Source organism: Camelina sativa, chromosome 19 (assembly GCF_030686135.1).
Source record: "Camelina sativa cultivar CO46 ecotype springtype chromosome 19, ASM3068613v1".
NCBI classification, from domain to species: domain Eukaryota; kingdom Viridiplantae; phylum Streptophyta; class Magnoliopsida; order Brassicales; family Brassicaceae; genus Camelina; species Camelina sativa.
In genome coordinates this window covers 2,253,806-2,275,812 of record NC_141898.1, presented here as the reverse complement: position 1 = coordinate 2,275,812, position 22,007 = coordinate 2,253,806, and the positions used below count along the sequence as shown (strand labels likewise).

Here is a 22,007-nt window from a genome sequence, read left to right as displayed (position 1 = left end):
GCATAGTAAAATTATCAATGTTGAAACCTTCTTTTACCACGCTCTGAATGGAACAATAGATGTGAAAGGTTACTACAATGTATTTTTGATCATCTTTTTTTTTTTACTTTAATTTTAACTACATCCTTGCCAAATAATAAAAAAAGAAGTAAAATATTTAGTGGGCAAGCAAGCAATTTATTTGATAAACAATTGTGGCACAAATATTTTGGATTTTGTTGGTTTAAATCGATAGAGCCTTTTTTTTTTTTTGTTAAGCATAACCAACCGACCGACCGGGCCAACCCTAGAAAGCTTAACGCCGGTTAAACAAAAAGAGGCTACCCCCGCCGGGTTATCCCAAAACAAACAACGGCGTTTTTCTTCTTCTTCTTCTTCGCCCTTCGTCGTGCGTGCTCTCTCGAATTCACAGGCAAGCTACTTCGATTCATACTCTTAAACATATATTGCCTTCGCATTCCTCCTTGTGGCTTCGTTTCTAAGCGCAATTTTTCTAAGGTCTGTTTCGATCCCCAAGTATAGAGATTTTTAAACCTAACTGTTCCGTTTTCTTGTACAACTACTTTTACATAGATTAAGTCGTCGTGATCTAGTTGTTGCTATTGACATAGTAAGCTTTTAAGTTCACGCAGCCCTCAGAAACGGGCTTTGCTGGGTGATGTCGATTTTGAATTTGTGTTTTAAGTTGCGTTTTCGTGTGTGATTAATCTAATTCAGAAGCGTAATTTTAACAATCTCAGATTTTTAGCAACGAAGGCTGAATCAGTTTTATACTGGCTGACCTAAGAGGAATACGATATTCCAGAAGACTGGCCATCATCCTGTAGACATGGTACGATCTGAGCCTTGTGTTCTGTTCGCTCAGACCTTTGTTCATCCTCAATTGGACGAATATGTCGACGAGGTAACCTCAATTTTTTGTTTATAATAATAATACACTTGAATTGCTTCACTGTTCTTTTTACTGAGATTCTATGGGTATCTATGTTGGATTAGGGTTCTGTTGTATCTCAGTCTCTTAAAACTGGTTTGTCATTCATTCCATGTCAAAAGTTACTTCTTTGGTTTCACGGTTACTGAAGATTTATTTTATGTTCCCTTTAATAGGTAATATTTGCTGAGCCAGTAATTATCACAGCTTGCGAATTTTTGGAGCAGAATGCTTCTTCATCTTCTCAAGCTGTTTCTCTTGTCGGGTATGTCCTTTTTTTTACTGTGTATTATTACATTTCGTTCTTGACTTTAACTATTGAGGATCTTGAAGTAGTAATGTCTACTATTAGAAGTCTTGTTGAAATGCTTGGTCCCATGTTGTCGACTCTGTTGCTGTGATCTCTGTTGACTCTTTGATGTTGAGCTTTGTTTTGGATGTTAGAGTCCACAATTAGCTATTTTCTTGTCACTGGATGGAAGGGAGAATGATAAGTAACCTAAATTTGTGTAGAATTTCTGAAAACCCCGCACTTGTTACTGTAACTAAAAACTGAACTTTGCAGACGTGATATTTTGAAACAGTGGTTTGGTTGACATGTCCAAAAGTTCAAGTTTTTTTTTCATCCGTGTTAGTCACTTTCAGAGAAAACTAGATTTTGGGTCAATTCGTCTTCTAGAAACAAAATAGTGAAGGATATCGTAGCTGAACCACTTGTAGTTAGTTTTTTCAGCTAAAATTCCAGATTTCTGTTCCTTGTGAATGACTTAGAATCCGACAGCTTTTTTTGAGCGTGGGTGATATCTATGGCTGGTTATCTAAACGTTGACAATATTTTCGTTAGGGCAACTTCACCTCCTTCATTTGCATTGGAAGTGTTCGTTCGATGTGAAGGAGAATCAAAGTTTAAGCGACTTTGTAATCCTTTTCTTTACACTCCATCAGCGCCCTACCCTTTGGAAGTGGAGGTAACTGCTAAACTTGATTTATCTTTAGAATGATATTTGTTTCTTTTCCCTTTCATTTTTTTGCGGTTGTTGGGATTGATTAGTTTGGTATCTGCGACTGATGCTGGTAATAACATTTGGGAATGGTTCTTACGTACGTTTTCTGTCTTAGACCAGAGTAATTGGCTACCATAACGGTTGGCTAGAAATATGGCTTACAGCTGTAGATACTCCCCTAAAGATGTGTATATATGTAAGCTAGATTTAAATATTTGTCTTCTGATAATAGGTTGTATGACATAATAGAGGGAGTAAATGACTTGTTGTAGGTGTAAGGGGTTTAATTTGGGTTGGGAATGAGAAGACTTTAGAGTATTGAATGCCTTTTAATTATGCCATCTTGTGTGTCAAAAGGCACATACATTCAATCTCCCTCTATGCTATCAGAAAAGTTGTCAATCATTCCTGTTTGCAGGTTTCAGTTCCTTGCATTACTTTTGGCAACTCTTAAAATTTAAACTGTTCTCATCAAAATTGCAGGCTGTTGTAACAAACCATCTGGTGGTTAGAGGTAGCTATCGGAGTTTGAGCCTGATCGTCTATGGGAACATTGTGAAAGATTTGGGGCAGTACAATATCATTCTTGAAGGTCGTTCTGTAACTGATATTGTGAGTTCCACTGAGGGTAATCTTGAGGACTTGCCATTGGTATTGCACTCAGTTAACCGAACAATAGAGGAATGTCTATCCTCTCTAGACATAGTATCTCTCCCCCTGGCTGCTGTAGATGTGCCTGTGGAAGTAAAGCGATTGTTGCACCTGCTGCTAAAAGTCTTTGATAAGCTAGCTACTAATGATGTAGTAAATAAATTTGTGGATACGGTAGTGTCTGGGGTCTCTTCTTATGTCACAGACAATGTAGATTTCTTTTTAAAGAATAAGAATTCTCAGGCCGTGGCCAGTTCTCTAGATTCTGGGTTATTCCATGATATAGTTGACAGGGTTAAGAAAGATATTCTTGATCTCAATGAAATTCAAGAATCAGATGTGGCACTTGGAATGTTCAGCTTTCTTGAATCAGAGACTTATTTGGCTACTTCCCAACAATTGGTTGATATGTTGAGCCCATATATTCAGTTTGAAAGAGATTCTTTATGTACTGTCCTTCCACAGCTTTCAAAGGTATTACATTTTCTTTTTAGCTCTCACACGCTGGTGGTAGAAATTTGTGATATTAATAGGTTAATTGTTACTAATTTTCTCATTTCAGGGAAAAGCCACTCTTTTAGGTTTAAGTTTGACATTTTTATTATGCTCTGGCCGAGAAGGCTGCCTCCAATTTGTCAATTCGGGTGGGATGGATCGACTTGTATATTTGTTTGGTCATGATCTTCAGAGTTCTACCACCATTACTTTGCTGTTACTTGAAGTTGTTGAGCAGGCTACACGCCATTCAGTTGGGTGTGAAGGATTTTTAGGTTGGTGGCCTCGTGAAGATGGAAGTATTCCATCTGGGAAGAGTGAGGGCTACTCTCTTCTTTTGAAATTACTTATGCAGAAACCATGCCATGAGATTGCCTCTCTTGCAATTTATATTCTTCGTCGTTTGAGAATATACGAGGTTATATCAAGATATGAGGTACTCTCCATATTAAGAATCTTGTTTTGTTGGCATTATGTTGATAGGCCCTTTATGTTAAAATTGTTACTAATATTCTGTCTATCAGTTTGCAGTGCTGTCAGCACTGGAAGGTCTCTCCAATTCTCACGGACCTGCAACTCATAATCTGGATATGCTATCGGATGCTAAGTCACAACTTCAAAAGCTCCAGGTTTGTTTCTGCTTATAATTTCTCGCTTTTACAATCAGTAAACCAACCATTTAACATTCTAACCGGTGTTACTGCTGAATATTCAGAAGCTGATGAAGTCACTTGGATCGGTTGAAGATCCCTCACCATCAGCCTACGCTGAAAGAAGTTTGGTCTCTGATCATTCTGAAGGGTGGTTGTCATACAAAGCCACGAGTAAACTAACTGCTTCATGGGCATGTCCCTTTTTTAGCTCTGGAATTGATTCGCACATGTTGGCACTTTTGAAGGTAAATCTTTAGGTTAAATTAGTCTTTGACATAGATATTTAAGCACTATTTTAGTTGCTAAAACATTTGCTAAATATGTTGCGTGTCGGAATGGAATTATCTTTTCCACTTCTTATTATGTCACTGAAATCAAATTTTTTTAGAGGGTATTCTAATTAATAAACCTTACTTGAAGCGTCTGACAATGCACAGGAGCGGGGGTTTCTTCCTTTGTCAGCAGCACTTCTCTCAATGCCTGGATTGCATTCTAAAGTTGGAGATATTATGGATGTCTTTACTGATATTGCAATGTTTATTGGCAACATAATTCTTTCATTTATGTTTTCACGCACAGGTATTCTTATTTAACTTACCCACTAGAATAGACTTGATGATTATGTGCATTAGAGTTGTAATTCAGCATGTATCTTTTGTTTTCCAGGATTGAGCTTTTTGCTACATCATCCTCAATTGACTGCTACAATAATACAATCTCTGAAGGGATCTGTCGATCTGAACAAGGAGGAGTGTGTCCCGCTCCACTATGCTTCAATTTTAATATCCAAGGGTTTTACTTGCAGCTTACTGGAAATTGGAATAAATCTTGAGATGCATTTGAGGGTGGTGGGTTCACTTTACCATTAAGGGCACATGCTTTACATGCGTAGATTTATACTTGTATCCTACTATTTCTTACATACTTCATTCAGGTGAGTGCGGTAGATCGTTTGCTCAAGTCGACACAACAAACAGAAGAATTTCTATGGATTTTATGGGAATTGCGTGATGTTTCTAGGTGACATATATTTTGATGCCATGTCTCGGTGTGCCAAAATCTGCTTTTGTTTGTCTTTGTCTTCATTTAAAATTAACTGGAAGGCATTCTGCAAGTGTAGGTCTGATTGTGGGCGTGAAGCTTTATTGACGTTAGGTGCTTTTCCAGAGGTATGAATCTGGTACCAAGAAAAAGAATATACTTCTGCTCTTTTTCTTCATCGTGGTTTCTCACAATCTATGATAAACTTGTCTGATAAGAATTCATAATTCTCATTTTCTCCTCCTCCTTTGCCTCTGAATTTGATAAATGGTAAACCATTTTATGGTGAAGTAATGGCACACATTTGATTGTTTGAAAAATCATGTGTTTGGTGGTGCTTTAGCTACCTTCACCAAATTTTATTCCTTTGGTTATAGTGGGAGTTTTCTGGGAGATTAGTGGACAAAAATATTGCATCTGTGTTCCCCTTTTTCTGGTCAAGTAATTTTTGACGATAACAAAATTGTTAATCTCTTTGTTTCTTGTGCAAATTCTTCTAGTGTTCTAATTCTTTATTGTTAAATCACTTGTTCTGATTGGTGCATTTTGTATTGGAGTAGGGATACTCGTGGCTTTCACTAATATACTTTATTGATCAATTTCAGGCTTTAGCAGTCTTGATTGAAGCTTTGCATTCAGCCAAGGATATGGAGCCAGCAGTTGAAAATAGTGGTATTGTTGCTGCTTTATCTCTGAATTTACTACCCTGGCGTCGTCTCTTGGTTATCTTCTTTCAAAACCCCTTACTTGTTTAACATGTTCATTTTCAGGAATTTCACCGCTTAATCTAGCAATATGTCACTCAGCTGCTGAGATTTTTGAGGTCATAGTCTCTGATTCAACTGCATCATGCTTGCATGCTTGGATTGAACATGCCCCAGTCCTTCATAAGGCCTTGCATACTTTGTCACTCGGTGGTTCTAATCGAAAGGATGCTCCTTCTCGATTACTTAAATGGATTGATGCGGGTGTGGTTTATCACAAACATGGTGTAGTTGGGCTTTTACGTTATGCTGCTGTCCTGGCTTCTGGAGGAGACGCCCAATTATCATCATCAAGCATCCTTGCACTTGATTTAACACCGACTGAGAATGGTGCTGGAGAATCAACAAATGTCTCTGAGATGAACGTCCTAGATAATCTTGGAAAAGTTATCTTTGAGAAATCTTTTGAAGGTGTTAACCTTTCTGATTCATCAATTTCACAGTTGACAACAGCACTTCGGATTTTAGCGCTGATTTCAGATAATATTGTATGTTATCTTTCCCCATAATTTTGTCCAGAAATTACTTGTTTTTCTTTTGGATGTTGTAGTCATCTAAGTGTTCTGAAATGTTGTGCTTTGTACAGACTGTTGCTGCTGCTTTATATGACGAGGGTGCGGTTACAGTTGTGTATGCTATCTTGGTCAACTGCAGCTTCATGTTTGAGAGGTCCTCGAATATTTATGGTAAACTACTGTCTATTCTATGGTTTTATTCTACTCCTCTATTGCTGCTACCATTTGACTCTCAGATTTAGACTGATAATAAGAGATGCCGGGAAGAATTAAAATCACCCACTGACTGGATAACCGTTTTTTCTATTTATTCTTTCAAGAACTTTCTTCTTATAGGTTCACGATGTTTTCAGTTATTTTTCATCAATCGTTTGATGATTATAGGTGACACTCAACTAGTTCTTTTGTTTTGTACTAAGCAGATTATCTAGTCGATGACGATCATGGATGCAGTTCTATTTCTGACTTTTTGTCTGAACGTAATCGTGAGCAAAGCTTGGTGGACTTGTTAATTCCTTCCCTTGCCCTTTTGATATCTGTTCTGCAAAGACTACAGGTCTGTTGCTTTAAACATTATTAGTTTCTTCATCATGTATCAACAATTGTTTTGATTCTGCGGAATAAATTTGATTAATCTCTTCTCTCAAAAGCCATATCTTCTGAACTTTTGCCTTAATTTTACTTTGTTGAGACTCTATAATTGCGGGATTATGCGTCTTCATTATCCCCTCTGGTCATTGACATTGTCTTTACTGTCTAAAGGGAACTAAGGAGCAGTATAGAAACACCAAACTGATGAAGGCACTCCTAAGGCTACATCGGGAAGTCAGGTGAGTTACTTGTCTTTTGTTTTAATAGTATTAATCACATGTATGTTTTAAGCAAAGTTAAGCTTTGAGCCACAATGGCTTGTTTTCTTTCCAGCCCGAAGCTAGCTGCTTGTGCAGCTGACTTGTCCTCCCATTATCCGGACTCTGCTCTTAGCTTTGGAGCAGTGTGCCACCTCATTGTGTCCGCCCTTGTCTGCTGGCCAGTTTATGGATGGATTCCTGGGCTATTCCACACTCTTCTTTCGGGTGTCCAGACGTCCTCTGTTCCTGCCTTGGGTCCAAAGGAGACCTGTAGTTTCCTCTGCATTCTAGTATGGAAATCTTACACTTCCACTAATTATTTTCAACATATATTTCCAGCCGAATAGATACGACTCATCTGAACGTTTGTGATGGAATTTCGATCATGTTTTTTGTATTCATTTAATGTAAATGGTATCAACTGGAATATCTCCATATACTATCTTATACTTTATTCTTCGTTGATTTCTCATTGCAAGAGTGATATTCTCCCCGAAGAAGGAGTCTGGTTTTGGAAGAGTGGCATGCCCTTATTAAGTGGTCTCAGAAAGTTGGCGGTTGGGACATTGATGGGTCCACAGAAGGAGAAACAGATCAACTGGTATCTGGAGCCTGGTCCACTTGAAAAACTGATAAACCATTTAACACCTAATCTTGACAAGATTGCAAAGATTATCCAACATCATGCAGTATCTGTATGTTCTTCTATATCTAGTTAGCTCCAGTGTCTGCTGCTTTTGCTTTTGTTATCATCTATCCAGCATGATTTGGATTGTCTTATTCTTCAACAGGCATTGGTGGTCATTCAGGATATGCTTCGGGTTTTCGTAGTTCGTATTGCATGTCAAAGGGTTGAACATGCTTCTATCCTTCTGCGGCCCATATTTTCATCTATCAGAGATGGTATTTTGGATCAGTCATCAACAAGAGACACTGAAGCTTATATGGTGTTTGTTCGGCCTCTCTAACTCGCTATCTGTGTACTGCTGCTCCTAACCAGTCTCATTACTCTCTTTCAGGTCTACCGATATCTTACCTTTCTGGCTAGTTTATTAGAGCATCCGCATGCGAAGGTCATACTCTTTGCCTTATGTCATAGTATTCCTTCACTTTTTTGTTTGTTTCTTATTCACCTGAAATTTATTCACTTTAGGGATTACTGTTAGAGGAGGGTATTGTTCAACTGCTTGTGGAAGTTCTGGAAAGATGTTATGATGCCACCTATCCAAGTGAAAACAGGGTTCTAGAGTATGGAGTTGTGTCCGAGTCTAGTGTGATTCAGTGGTGTATTCCAGCTTTCAGATCAATCTCACTACTATGCGATTCACAAGTGCCTCTCTCGTGCTGTCAGAAAAAAGAGCTGTAAGTCTTTTTTTCTGCAGGATTGCTTAACGTTACCATTTTTGGGTGCGTTTATAACACGGAACCTAATTGTACTAGGATTACGTTATCTATATTACATTTATATCTAATCGATTTTGTATTTATATTAACTTGCACAGATTGGCCAGTTTGAGTGCAAAAGATTGTGCATTGATTTTTCCCTTTGTGCTGAAGTTCTGTCAGGTATATTAAATTTTGTCGACATTGTAGTGATCTATGTTTATCAATTTCCAGATATAATTATGTTTGTGTTCTTCTTATGTTGCTCGCCTCGTCCCTATGGAAACATGGTAAAATTGCTGCATCTAATATGCTATGGGTTGTAAATTATGATTGTTTGTTTGTGGCAATAGATTCTGAAATATTGATGAGCTCTTCTAAGAGATATCTTTGTAATATTTTCTTATTAAAATATGATTACGAAGAATGATTTTCTTTTTACAGGTGTTGCCTGTTGGCAATGAGCTATTATCTTGTCTTTGCGCTTTCAAAGACCTGGTCTCATGTGGTGAAGGTCAAAATGGTCTGGTTTCACTTTTGCTTCATCTGTTTTCTGGGGCCGAAGAACCTGTATCTGCTGAAAGGTGGTGTGACACTAGTAGTATGAGTCTCAATCAACTAGAAATGAAGAAGAATCCCCCTTTTCTGTCTTGCTGGATCAAGTTATTGAACTCAGTTAATTCAAAAGATGGGTCCTCTAGTCTTGCAATTAAGGCAGTAAACGTTCTGAGCGTGGGCTCCATCAGATTATGCCTTGATGGTGAAAGGTGACTCCCATACTCTTCATAATCTACTAAATTTCTGCTCACCCAATACAGGACAAATTTGATAGGATTTAATAACTTTGATAGGCGACGTGTCCTTGTATGGCCATCTTCACTACGTATGTGGATAGAAACATAATGTCTGCCAATGCCTTTTAGTTTAAGTTGGTGCATGCATACAGTTTAGTTAATCTGGTTTTGTTCAATTAATATAAGCCTAAAAATTAACAAGCAGAAGACATGCTGTTTACATTTAAATGGTTCCAACTAGTATATCAAACCATTCCTTTTACATATATATTTAACACATTAATTAAATTCTCTGTAGTCTAATTTTCTTCATTTTCGCAGTTTGGACTCGAAGAAGGTTGCAGGACTTAAATCCCTTTTTGGCCTTCCAAGTGAGTATAGTGGTACAGACACTTTTAGAGAGGAAACCATTGGTTTGATTGAACAAATGGTGACACTGTTGAGTTCAGTGACTATGGGATCTGATAGTTCAGTAACAGCTGAGACGAAACCCTATTTGCATGAGGTACGGACTACCTCATCCACTCTTTTCTTGCATCATCCACTTCTTTTGTTGATTTCCTCTTAGCACTGACTTCCGTATTCTATTTGTGGATTTGAAGGCATCTCGGTCGTTGCTGTCGTTGCTAAAAGACGGGAATATTGATGATATTATCTCCTGCAAAGGTGTTCTTGTTTCTCCTGGGAATTTTGATATGGTTGATTTGGAGTCTGAAAACATTGAGGATGATCTCTATCAAAGAGGACTTGAAGACAAGTTCTGGTGGGAATGTCCAGAAACATTACCTGAGCGTCTGCCCCAGTCATCTCTCCCTGCGAAAAGGAAACCACCAACTTTGGAGAGCTCTAGCAGGCGTGCCAAAGGCGAAAACTCTTCTGTTGACATACCGACCCAAAGTTCAGTTCAACGGGGGTTGAATTCTGTATCCCTTCCTCCTGCTCGTCCATCTAGAGATAGCTTTAGGCAGCGCAGGCCGAATACCAGCAGGCCTCCCTCTATGCATGTAGATGATTATGTTGCTAGGGAAAGGAGTGTTGATACAGCTGGTAATTCTAATGCAATAACCATTTCACGAGCAGGATCTAGCAGTGGTAGACCTCCATCTATTCATGTTGATGAGTTTATGGCCAGACAGAGAGAACGAGGCCAAAATGCCTCCACCATTGTGGTTGGAGAGGCTGTTGTGCAAGTGAAAAATCCTACTCCTGCTAGAGATACTGAAAAAGTTGCAGGTAAACCAAAACAATTCAAAGCCGATCCTGATGATGATCTACAAGGAATAGATATAGTTTTTGATGGTGAGGAGTGTGAAGGACCTGATGACACCTTTCTTCAGCCTGATGAGAACCTTATGCAGCCTGCTCCCGTCATGGTTGAACAAAACTCTCCTCACTCCATTGTTGAAGAAACCGAGAGTGATGCAAATGGAAGTAGTCAATTCTCTCACATGGGCACACCAGTGGCATCTAATGTTGATGAAAACGCTCAGAGCGAATTTTCATCAAGGATTTCTGTTTCACGCCCTGAGATGTCGTTGATTCGTGAACCAAGCATTACTTCTGACAGAAAATTTGTTGAGCAAGCAGACGAATCAAAGAAAATGACCCCTCTGAAGACCGCTGGCATATCTGAACCTGGGTTTGTACCTGCTTACAACATGCCAGGATCATCAGGACAAAATTTGATTGATCCTAGAGTGGGTCCCCAGGGCTTCTATTCGAAGACTAGTCAGCAACATACGGGCCATATTCATGGTGGATTCAGTGGTCGGGGGGTTTATGAACAGCAAATGATGCCAAACCAGCCTCCTTTACCTCTAGTGCCGCCTCCGTCAGTCTCACCTGTGATACCACATTCTTCTGATTCTCATTCTAATCAATCCTCCCCGTTTGTAAGTCATGGAACACAGTCTTCAGGAGGACCCATCCGGCTTATGCCACCGCTCCCTTCAGCAATTCCCCAATACTCATCTAACCCATATGCCTCGTTACCACCAAGGACATCTACAGTTCAATCTTTTGGATACAACCAGGCAGGCACAGGCACCGCTGAACAACAACAGAGTGGTCCGGCGACTGATCATCAGTCTAGCAATCTATCTGTTCCAGGTACCGGAATGACCTCTTACCCTCCCCCCAATTTAATGTCATCCCATAATTTTAGCAGGCCGTCATCTCTCCCTGTGCCATTCTATGGAAATCCTTCGCATCAAGGAGGTGATAAGCAGCAAACTATGTTGTCGGTTCCCTCCATTCCTCAATCACTCAATCAACAGTCCATCCCTCAGCTGCCATCGATGCAGCTTTCACAGTTACAGCGCCCTATGCAGCCTCCTCAGCATGTTAGACCACCCATACAGATATCTCAACCATCAGAGCAAGGAGTATCAATGCAAAACCCATTTCAGGTTCCAATGCATCAGATGCAGATGATGCAACAGGCGCAAGTCCAGCCTTACTACCACCCTCTTCAACAACAAGAGATCTCTCAGGTGCAGCAACAGCCACATCATCATGCTGTACAAGGTCAGCAAGGAGCTGGGACTTCCCAGCAACAAGAATCTGGAATGTCATTACATGATTACTTCAAGTCCCCTGAAGCCATTCAGGTTTGTAATCCACACTCTTGGTAAAATAATACACTGATCTGCTTTGTTTAGTAGTATTATATGCCACAGCTCACCATAATTCTTAAAAAATCCTCTTCAGTCTCTATTGAGTGACCGCGAGAAGCTGTGTCAGCTTCTGGAACAACATCCGAAGTTAATGCAGATGCTTCAGGTTGTTTTCTAAATCGATTTGTTTACTTATTTTTATGTGCTTTTTGAATCATCAACCTTTGTGTGTTTCTTGTAGAGTTGAAACTAAAATTGGGTTTTGTTCTTGTTGGTTCTGACAGGAAAAACTTGGGCAGCTATGAGAAGAAAGAGACTTTTCAGCAAAATACATACATCCCTTTGCTTACAAGTTGCTTTTCTGTTTATTGTAATGTTTAAATAACATGTACATTGTTTCCTTTGATATGTAAACAAAAGCGGTAATCAGTATCGCTTTCTGTTGTTGTTTAGTCATATTCATGTACATTAGTAAGAAGAGAGACTCCTCCTTCAAGGTCTAGACTTGGCATTTTTCGAAACAACAAAGCCTGTACACGGCAAGAGCATATAAAGACTTGAATAGGGAAGTAACACACATTGAGACGACTTAGTAATCTTACATTTACAATCCTATAATGTAACAACGTACATGATAACGATACTAATTGAAGGAATTATTACAGTAATTAAAATCATTAAACCTTGAAGAGGCCTTAAAGCCCAAAAGAACATTTGAAATCGACCCCACTAAGTGACCCAACTAGATTTTAGGTGAACGTCACTCCATACTCGAAAAATAAAAAGTAGAAGAAGAAGAAGAAGAAAGATTTGTACTTTAAGCCCAGCAAATTTCTGACACACATCATCAAGTAGGCATTGAAAAGATCATTTGTACCAACGAAGAAAACGAAAGAGAGAGAGGGAGAGAGCGAAGGAGATCGGGTGGAGTTTTTGATGATATCAGACTTGTCCGTAGATGCAAAGATTAAAGCTTTAATTTTTTTTTTTCTTTTTTTAAGTTGTCTTGGAAGAAGAAGTACCACTGCTGAGAGAAAATCTTAAAAGATTCAACATTTAATAGGTTACTGTTCTCTCTCTGATAAATTTATGTCTTTCTATTTCTGGGGATGAGTTCGTCATAATTGGAAAGTTAATTGCTTTCTGTATTCGTTTTGTTTAGTGAACTTGCATTTCTATACTCGGATCGTCTTTCATCTCTGAACTCGCTCATACTTGTGTGAAATGGATTTTTTTTTGTTCAACCTCACTTGTGTGAAATGGATATATTGTTGTTTTTCTGGGTTTATGAGTCTGCAAATTTTTATGTAAATGGATCTCATTTCTTGCTCTATTTTCATGGTGATTCAGGTGCTGACATAAAGATCCAGCTTTTGCTCTATGGAGCCTCGTGTAAGTATATATAAGAGATGCTTTACTGATTTGTGGGTTTCTTTTGTTAGTGACTGCTGAAATGTTCCTTTTTTTATTTTCTTGGTTTTTGTCTTTCAGCAGGATAATAAAGCCGAGGCTTCATATACATTTGGTGATCGATCGAGCAGTGACATAGTTGTTAGACTAAGAAACGAGGAAGGACGGGACGATTGGATCTATTGCCATTCCAAGATCCTTACTAACAAAAGCCAGTACTTCGCTGACCGTCTCTCTGATAAATGGCCTACTTGCAAGATTCTTGATTCACGCTACTGTGTTGAAGTCATCTGTCAAGAATCAGATTATGATCATCATATCAATCTCTTAAGACTTCTCTATCTTGTCTCTGATGATGTTCATGAGGATAACCTTTGTCATAACGTGAAAAGTGCGTTGGGGATCCTCTGCGTAGCTAAAGAACTTAGTTGTCCGCAGATTGTTACTGCTTGTGTGAACTACTTGGAAGCTGTTCCATGGGAAGAAGGTGAAGAGGAAGAGATTCTAAGGATTGTACCTAGAATTGGATCAGAAGCAGAGCCAGTTCTTGCCCGTCTCCAACCAGTTGATCAGTCTGCTGTTAGTGGTATCTTTGTATCTGCTTTTAGGTTTGCTACTTCGTCCCCACCTTTGCCCTTGGGAGACATAAAGTCCTCGGCTCAAGAACAGATTGAGTATATGATAACCGAAGATGATGATGCACCATTGTTGATTGCTGATGAAGAGATCAAGCTTGAAGTAAAAGAATGTGTAAAGAGTCTGTTTGTAAGATTCTTCCAATGTCTAGAAGAAACCTCTTTCAAACCTTTGGAGTCTGAGGATATTAGCAAAAAGGGATCTTTTAGGATGGTTCTGTCTGACTTGTCGTGGGCTTTTCAGATATTAACAAAGATGGAAGTGGTTAAAGAATTTGTAGTAACATGGGTTGACACATCTGAGAAGCTAGTTAAGGTAGTTGAGAAGTTGGAAACATCAGTTACAGAGACGGTTGAGATAAGAGTTAAGATCATCGAGGTGACTTCAAAAGTCTTGGAAGCGATCGGTTATGGAACAGTGATATTACCAACAGCGAAACGGCTTCAGATGGTGAAACTATGGCTTCCTTTTGTAAGAAACACAAAGCCTCTTGTTGAGTCAGTGGTAACGGAAGGTGAGGAGGTTGAATCTGTTGTGAGGTATAAAATTGATGGAGAGATATGGCAAGCTTTGGAATCTTCCTTTGTATCGATAATTCTGGCATTGCCATCTGCAGATCAAGCTGAGATATTGACTGAATGGTTAAGCAAGAATGGCTTGTATCCGGATTTAACAGAAGCTTTCGAGGTTTGGTGTTACAGATCTAAAGTCGCCAAGAGAAGATTGGGTTTAACCGGCGGCGAAGAGGAGAACGGCATGTCTTAAACTCATTTCCTCAGCTCTGAGTCCAGAGAGAAGAAGCGTTCCATTATTTGTTGTTGTTGTGTAGGTGTCATTTAACCCTTTTGTGTCATTGTGTGTTCTCTGCCAAATCCCTTCATATTATCCATTGGCAGTTTCCACAAGTCTGTAAATACTGTTGACAAAGATCTTGTCCTTCTTTAGTCACTAAGAGATATATTTCCTGCTAAAGATGTATTGTAGGATGTCGGTCTGTCGATCACTTCTGGTTTCTCTGCAACTATATCACGGAACTTAGGTCCCATTAGATCATTAATGGATGACGCTCTTGATGATAGGCTAAACCTTTCATATTTGTAGACCATCCCATATATGTTGATAAGTGATATCATATAACAAAACAAAGAATTTGCTCAAAACTTGATTTACACCTTTCTAACTTGATTTCATAAACAGTGAACAATCAATGATATAAAAAATTAAGACTGAGATAAATGGCACGAGTTAGACAAGGAACTCTAGTTCTTTGAATTGGGTGATCGAAGGCAGACACAATCTACCGTCTGGTCGCCCAAAAGATTAAGACTGAGAGAAATGGTGGGGGCCTGCGCGAACGCAAAGCCCCCCTGCCACAAATAATGACGTAGGCTCTTCCTCTTGGGAAGACCTTAAGCATAGCACCCTTCCGGTATGTGCTATGGAAGTCACTAGCCTAGGCCACTCGTCTTCTTGATCGCGAGTTGACCCCGTCCAGGTAAGTGATTTACTCAATGTCATGAGTCTCTCTTTTATACCCTGTTTCAAGAGCCTCTTTCGTCTCGTGTATCCGATGTGGGACTTTTGCTAAGCTCTACTACACTTTCCGCCGTTTCTATCTTTGCAAAGGTAAAACAGCGTGTCGTTTTTGGATTTGGTTTTGTTTTTTGAACAGCGTGTCGGCAAGAGTTTGATAAAAACGCTAATTCTTAAAATCTTTTTGGTGGGCCGGTGGCCCAAATTCAATTATTACTCGGATAAAGGCCACAGTTTGTATCGAACTTGATAAGCTTTTCATATGTTAAACTGTTATTGTCTTTTTGTTGGACAGTGCATAGTAATTTAGGGAAAAAAGCTTAAAAATACCTCATTTATTTTTATTTTGGACAAAAAATACTTTATTTTTTTCCGTTGGAAAAATAATACCTTATTTAATTAATTAATATTGATTAATACCTCAATTTTTAAATATTGTAAGATTAATACCTAGCACGTGTATTATTATTTAAAAATTACAATTTTATCCTTTAAAATTTTAATTTCTATTTGTTTTAAATAAAACTGAATAAAATAATTGAAAAAAAAAAGTCAAAAAAAGGACCACGATTACGTTGACTCGGTTATTCTTCATTGATGCTCTCTTCTTCTTCTTCATCTTCTTCATCTTCTTCTCTCTCAAATCGGAAGTAGCTGACGGTGGTGGCTAGGTCTTATACAAACATCTCCTTGATCAGATTATCGACAATCACGTTTTCTCCCCTTGGTAGCTTGAATCTAACTTGTTTCTAGAGTTGTCACCGTCAGTCACCGACAAAAACTAAAACCCACAAGAATTTAGTTTCATGATTTGCTTTCATTAAGACCCACATACAACAAAACCATAATCCAAATCGGACAATTGGGGACACCCATACAACAAAACCACGAATCCAAAAACAATTGGGAACACCCATACAACAAAACCTTGAATCCGAATCAGACAAATCGCTAGTTCATAGATATATATATATATATATATATATATATTGTTTTGTTTTTACTTGTTAGATCTTTAATTTTTAGTTTTTTACTTCGTGTTCATGTTTTTAAGAAAAAAATTGAGAGAGAACAGATTTTTTATGAAATCTAATTAGGGTTTTTGGTGAAGAAATTGAATTTGAATCTACAAATCGGTTCTTAGAAAAGTGGAGAGGATGAACGAACTTCTTGGGTTTCTTTTTTTCTTTTTTCTTTTTTTTTTCAATTATTTTATTCAGTTTTATTTAAAACAAATAGAAATTAAAATTTTAAAGGATAAAATTGTAATTTTCAAATAATAATACACGTGCTAGGTATTAATCTTACAACATTTAAAAATTAAGGTATTAATCAACATCAATTAATTAATTGAGGTATTATTTTTCCAACAAAAAAGATAAAGTATTTTTTGTCCAAAATAAAAATAAATGAGATATTTTAAAACTTTTTTCCTAGTAGTTTAGTAACAGTGGAACATAAAAAAAAGTTAATTCTTTTTTCAATGAGAAATAATCGCACTTGTTCATCATATTCATATACAATTCTAAAAATAAAGATGCAGCATCTGAAGAAAGACGAGAAAAAAAAAAGAATTTAATTTTCTAACAATCTAAACAATTGAAGCAAGTGGTTTAGTGGAGCCCTAGACTCAACCAATGGGGCTGTCTTGTGTCTAGAATCATCTTAACTACATCTTCTACAAATGAATCAAAACAAGAATAGCAACACCCTTTCATCAGGCTGCTGCTGCTGCTACTACTTCTGCTGCTGCCAGGTGTCATATGATGGTGAGTACACGTCACTGGTGGCGGAACAAGATGCACTTCACTGCTCTTGTGTTCAAGTCCACAAGCTGCCAGTATCGTGTGTATTGAGCACGTGGAAATCTCCTCGAAAGTGGTTTGACCTGAACAAAACAAAGGACGATTACCCAAAACACTACAATCAGACGGCAGATAAGAATTGAATCTAACTTATTGTCTCAAGGTGGAGATATGCAAAGAAGAAACTAGTCTAGAGATTTAATGAGTCGTATGTAGATGTGTGCCAAAGGCCATAGTCGACATTGAAAATAAGCTAGGCAAATATGTAGCTATAATCCAAAACTATCTAAAAGAAGTGTCATGCAGAGAAGAACTAATCCAAGAAGGTGTACACAAACGTCAATCATATTGTGTCCCTAGCTCCAAATTTAAACTTAACCACTAAATGAACAAATCCCTAAAGGTAACTCCGGTTCACATTCAGAAACTGAAAACAAGACTGTAGCGTAAAGCAAAGAGTAGCAGTATATACTAGTCACTTAGTCAGGTTAAATAAACCAAGAGCTTGAAGAGGGAATTGGATAATGTGTACCTAAGTCGATTTTACTGGACAACTTTTTGAGATGGGCTTTAACTCTTTGTTGCAGTCGTTCTCCTCCCATGGAAGACATTGTGTTTGGCATGTAGCTGTGTAGATATTGCTGATTACTAAACAAGGGGTCACCCTGAACCAGTCCATGACGTAATCCTAAATCGATAGGTCTCTCGCCAAGAGATGTATCATTAGACAAATGTCTGAATGCTTCTTCGCTTCCAAATTCATCTAACTTTGGAGACAAAAGCTCAGGGTTATGGGCAGAAATCAATGGATTGTTGTTGGGTAGTCTTTCCCCAGAGATTGTATACAACGACCCCCCTGTTTCTTGTCTCGCTGCAGGCTGAGACGGGTTGATAGTTCTGACATGACCTATTTGTGTAGTCACGAAACCATCACTCGAGTTAGCAGTCGATGTTCCACCAGTTCTAGCACCCATATTAACAAGTCTATCACTGTTAATAATGTTTTGTATGTGTCTGTGAAGCGTCCTTCTTCTTGATAATGTGGTTGCCCCTAAGCCGGATGGAGAAGAACCTTGAACATCACCATTGGGAAGCCTTGGAGAAAATAGGTTTTCTCCATTGAAAAATGGTGTACGTGGGGAGACTAGCAAAGACATATCTTGATATTGCCCTGAAACTACAACAGGTGATGGTCTACTGTAAAAGCCACTAACCCTTTGTTGCTCGGATGTAATATGCGGTTGGGAACTAGCTGATCCAAGTGCAACGGGTCTACAACCTTCACAGTACCAGTTTCCTTCAGGTACTTCCCTCCCGAGACCAACACAGTACGTATGGGCAGATGAATCACAAAGATCACAAAGCAACATAAGCCCATCATCATCACCTTGGTGACATTCGGTGCATATTATATTTTCATAGGGATCGAGATAACTCCTCAACTCTTCTTCAGTAGGTTGATAGACCTGCACACAGTAAAATCCCATATAAGATAAATTATCACAGAAGAAGTGACAAAAAACACAACACAACCACGTCCATAGGTTAACAAAAGTTGATAAGGTCTCGTCTATCATGCATCTGACCCGTCTAAGTGAGAAATCTGATGTTAAGGGTAACTATTATGTATTGACATGTTAAACTGCGACAAGAAGGAATGTATATTTGGACCTCAAAAGTGGAGTGTTGAAGGAAACCATTTAGAAAGAAGACCACAACCAACATTCATGAGGATACCAGTATAAGCAATAGATCAACTAAAGACACTATATGCGTAAAGCAATAGAAAGAGTAGTAAAAACAAACCTGATCACGTTCAGGTACAGGAATCACAACTTCTCTCAAATCTACTCCAGGTGTAGATCTTGCAGGTTTACTGATTGTTCTGAACCGCTGCTTGCAGAGTGGGCAGCGAGATTCTACTTTCGACCACTCCATTATGCAAGTGAAGCAAAAGTAGTGGCTACAGCAGTCCAATGTTCCCTTCAATCTTCGCATGTCTTCCTCAGATAGACAAATCCCACAAACGTTTTTGATCACATCTCTTTTCACTAGCTCTACCTTCTTTTCAGCTTTCTTCACAGGAGACTTGCGAACCTGAGGTAAATCCTTATTGACCGTGGTTTTTCTTATAGATGATGCATGCTTCACACTACTTCTCAATAAACTACCGGCTTCTCTTATCTGCTCTCTTTCCTCCTCCGAGATTGTGTACTCATAATCAGATTCTCCAGAGGATGCAATGTCTGAATCTGATGGCACGTTATACCGACGCCGTGGCCTTGTTGATTTTGTCTTGGCCTTCTTTCTTGCAGGTAGGCAGTCATCTACAAAATCTCCATCATCATCATCATCATCATCATCTTCATCTTCATCAACTCCTTTCTTTGTGTACTTCCCACGTCTCTTTCTTCCCCTTGTTAAACGGGTTTTGGCAACAGAGCATTTCTTTCTTCTTTTACGCCCTACTCCAGATCTTCGCTTACGCTTGCTTTTCTTACAAACCTTGACTGAATTTTTGTTACATGCAATTGTTTCTTCCTCTTCTTCCTCGTCCAATGATACATCTTCATCAGCAGTAAAATCTTCATCCCCATCTTCATCCTCGTAATCTCCATCATCTTCCTTTTCTGTTTCGTTGTCCTGCTCTTCCAATGCCACCATCTTTCCATCTTGAGCATCATGCAAGGAATTTAAATCCACATTTGTCACATCCCTTTCTTCCTCTTCCTCTCCATCTTCCTCTGGATAGTCTCCATCTTCATCATCCTCTTTCTCATAGAAAACTCTCCTTCGCTTCCCTAAACCTACTCTTGGGTGTTTCTCTCCATCCAAAGACCCAACTTTTCCAATAATCTGCCTTGAATAACTTATCTCCTCGTCCTCGTCCTCGTCATCATCGGCATCATCAAGATCCACATCCTCGTTGTCAGACACGACCTGTTTGGTCATTCTAGGCTTACATCCGGTGATTTTCCGATTACCACGAGGACCTGTTTTCACTTTAGGCCACTCAACATTCCTGAGCATCGCATCTTCTTCCTCCTCCTCCCTTACGTCATCAAATTCCTCATCAGACACACCAAAACCATCAAAGGATGGTTCAGCACCGTCAACGGAAGAGGCATACTCGTTCTCCTCCTCCTTGAGATCAGCCTCAGATTCATCTTCTTCATCCTCTTCCGAAATCACATAATCCTCATCAGATTCATCAGAACCCTTATCCTTAGATCTAGCCCTTCTATTTGAATTTCTATCACAAAACGTGTTCCTCTTTCCCATATGCTCTCTCTCTCTCTTTTCAATTACGGTTAATAAAATCCACCAAATCACTAAACTCAACAATGATTCCGTCAAGCTCGTCACGTCCTGGAATTTATAATAAGCCTAACAACCATTAAGACGAAATCAATCACCGAGAAATCTGAACCTTAGTTTCTCGAATTGAAAACACCAGATCTGCAAATCAACCCAGAAACACATAAGAAATCAAGAAACGTAATTGAAAACCATAAAAGCTCTCGATTTGATTCCGAACCATAAAAATTCTACAGTTACACACAGACCCGTAATGCTAATTTTAAATTCCGATCCTATTTTAGAAATATAAAATCTATCCAAAAGCAGAAATCAACCTCCTCCTGGGTTCACACAACTTAAATGAAATTGCTCAATCAATCCCACACCCAGAGAGAGAGAGAGAAATAGTTAATTAAAAAAAAAAAAAAAAAAAAAGTCAAAACACCCAAAATAAAGGTATAATAATACAAAAAAAATAATTTACAGCACCTAAACACATACACAGGGCGAAAAGAAAAAAAAGAAAAAAAAAAAGAAACGAACCTCCGATGAAGAAGACGAAACACTTATGATTTTTTCCACTAATTTTTTTCTTTTGTTTTTGTGAATCGTGATCTTTTTCCCCGCCTTATTTTCCTCTATATTTACAGCTAATTTTAATTTGATATAAGCCAAAATTGGGGAAAGGTATTTTGATTTTTTTTGGTTTGTAGTTAAAGGAGGCTACGCGTAAGGGGAGAGAAGGTGTGAACTATTGTGTTTAATGACGATATTACCCTCGACCGCTTCTGGTGGCAGTTGCAGCTGCTATTGGGCTTTTTTGACTTCTTTTTAATATTTTACTTATGATTGCGTGAACACGTGAGGCAGCTATACTCTGTGGTTGAGCGTACCGAATGTTTCGCATCGCACGGTCCCTCTTATGTTACTATTTTTTTAATTAGGTAATCAATGGCAAAATAAACGTTTATGAAGTTACTATTTTTAGCAGATAACGATGTTTCCGATAAAATGTAACTTAACAGTTAACTCAGCCAAAATACATTTTATAAAATCCACCCTCATTTCACATTTTCCACATTTTCCAATTTATCTAATTCTACAGGCAATTTTTGGTGAGAGTTTCCTTTTAAGGTTTCATCCCTGTGCTTTGGACTTTGGACTTTGGACTTTGGACTTTGGACTTTGGAGCATGGATTAATAAGAGATTCCTTACCTAGAACTAGAATAGAAGAACTACACGATACTCGTATAACTTTTGTAGGTTTTACATTTCTACTTTTTTAGTTATCCAAAAATTTTCAATCGCAGTTTTTTCTATTAAAAATCATCAAAGGCCCATGTAATACCGATTGGACCTCCGTTTTGTGCCCTGATAGATTAGTTTCTCTGTTGTTGATGAGGGTTGGCATAATGGGCTTGCTTACTTAAAGTTAGGCCCATCGATGAAAGACGTCGGCCAAGAAAGCGACGTACTACTACTAATCATTACAAGAAGAAGACCAAGACATTCACGGAAGGTAGCGAGCGCATGCTTTAGTGGAGGAGAGTGGAGACAACATTGCTGTAATTTTCTTTTCTTGTTTTTTTTATTTTTATATAAATGTTGAATGATCGAAAGCGAAA

At 38.5% G+C, this 22,007-nt stretch overlaps 3 protein-coding genes and 1 non-coding gene across 9 annotated transcripts; 2 read left to right on the top strand and 2 right to left on the bottom strand.

Moving 5' to 3' along the window:
- The first annotated feature begins 186 nt into the window (after positions 1 to 186).
- On the top strand, positions 187 to 12,197 carry LOC104767343 (protein virilizer homolog). 3 transcript variants are annotated; one of them, XM_087501553.1, is made up of 28 exons: positions 187 to 412; positions 741 to 904; positions 1,108 to 1,196; positions 1,776 to 1,899; positions 2,419 to 3,060; positions 3,149 to 3,517; positions 3,606 to 3,710; positions 3,797 to 3,979; positions 4,172 to 4,313; positions 4,401 to 4,582; positions 4,669 to 4,754; positions 4,855 to 4,903; positions 5,381 to 5,447; positions 5,546 to 6,027; positions 6,126 to 6,225; positions 6,477 to 6,610; positions 6,817 to 6,884; positions 6,979 to 7,195; positions 7,385 to 7,600; positions 7,697 to 7,852; positions 7,925 to 7,978; positions 8,059 to 8,267; positions 8,408 to 8,471; positions 8,733 to 9,055; positions 9,404 to 9,587; positions 9,685 to 11,691; positions 11,792 to 11,863; positions 11,982 to 12,197. In XM_087501553.1, the coding sequence occupies exons 2-28, from the start codon at positions 830 to 832 to the stop codon at positions 12,000 to 12,002; spliced, it is 6,420 nt and encodes a 2,139-aa protein (XP_087357679.1). In that variant the 5' UTR covers positions 187 to 412; positions 741 to 829; the 3' UTR covers positions 12,003 to 12,197. The 3 variants fall into 3 exon arrangements, with proteins under 3 accessions (XP_087357679.1, XP_087357678.1, XP_087357680.1); XM_087501552.1 differs by having other exon boundaries at positions 206 to 498; XM_087501554.1 differs by having other exon boundaries at positions 298 to 498; positions 4,155 to 4,313.
- Positions 12,198 to 12,459: 262 nt separating this feature from the next.
- LOC104764236 (BTB/POZ domain-containing protein At3g05675) lies at positions 12,460 to 14,715 on the top strand. The gene is made up of 3 exons (XM_010487733.2): positions 12,460 to 12,760; positions 13,048 to 13,089; positions 13,189 to 14,715. The coding sequence occupies exons 2-3, from the start codon at positions 13,078 to 13,080 to the stop codon at positions 14,506 to 14,508; spliced, it is 1,332 nt and encodes a 443-aa protein (XP_010486035.1). The 5' UTR covers positions 12,460 to 12,760; positions 13,048 to 13,077; the 3' UTR covers positions 14,509 to 14,715.
- Positions 14,716 to 15,082: 367 nt separating this feature from the next.
- On the bottom strand, positions 15,083 to 15,246 carry LOC147920064 (U1 spliceosomal RNA). The gene has a single exon (XR_015592014.1). It is a non-coding gene; the product is annotated as a U1 spliceosomal RNA (small nuclear RNA).
- A 1,488-nt stretch (positions 15,247 to 16,734) lies between these two features.
- Positions 16,735 to 21,217, bottom strand: LOC104764234 (uncharacterized). Of its 4 annotated transcripts, none has more exons than XM_010487728.3 (4): positions 20,925 to 21,217; positions 18,888 to 20,540; positions 17,614 to 18,547; positions 16,735 to 17,164 (listed from the first exon to the last, which is right to left on the bottom strand). In XM_010487728.3, exons 2-4 carry the CDS (start codon positions 20,361 to 20,363, stop codon positions 16,890 to 16,892), a joined length of 2,685 nt encoding a protein of 894 aa, XP_010486030.1. In that variant the 5' UTR covers positions 20,364 to 20,540; positions 20,925 to 21,217; the 3' UTR covers positions 16,735 to 16,889. The 4 variants fall into 4 exon arrangements, with proteins under 4 accessions (XP_010486030.1, XP_010486032.1, XP_010486031.1 ...); XM_010487730.3 differs by lacking the exon at positions 20,925 to 21,217 and adding an exon at positions 20,620 to 20,919; XM_010487729.3 differs by lacking the exon at positions 20,925 to 21,217 and adding an exon at positions 20,717 to 20,915.
- Positions 21,218 to 22,007: the final 790 nt, after the last annotated feature.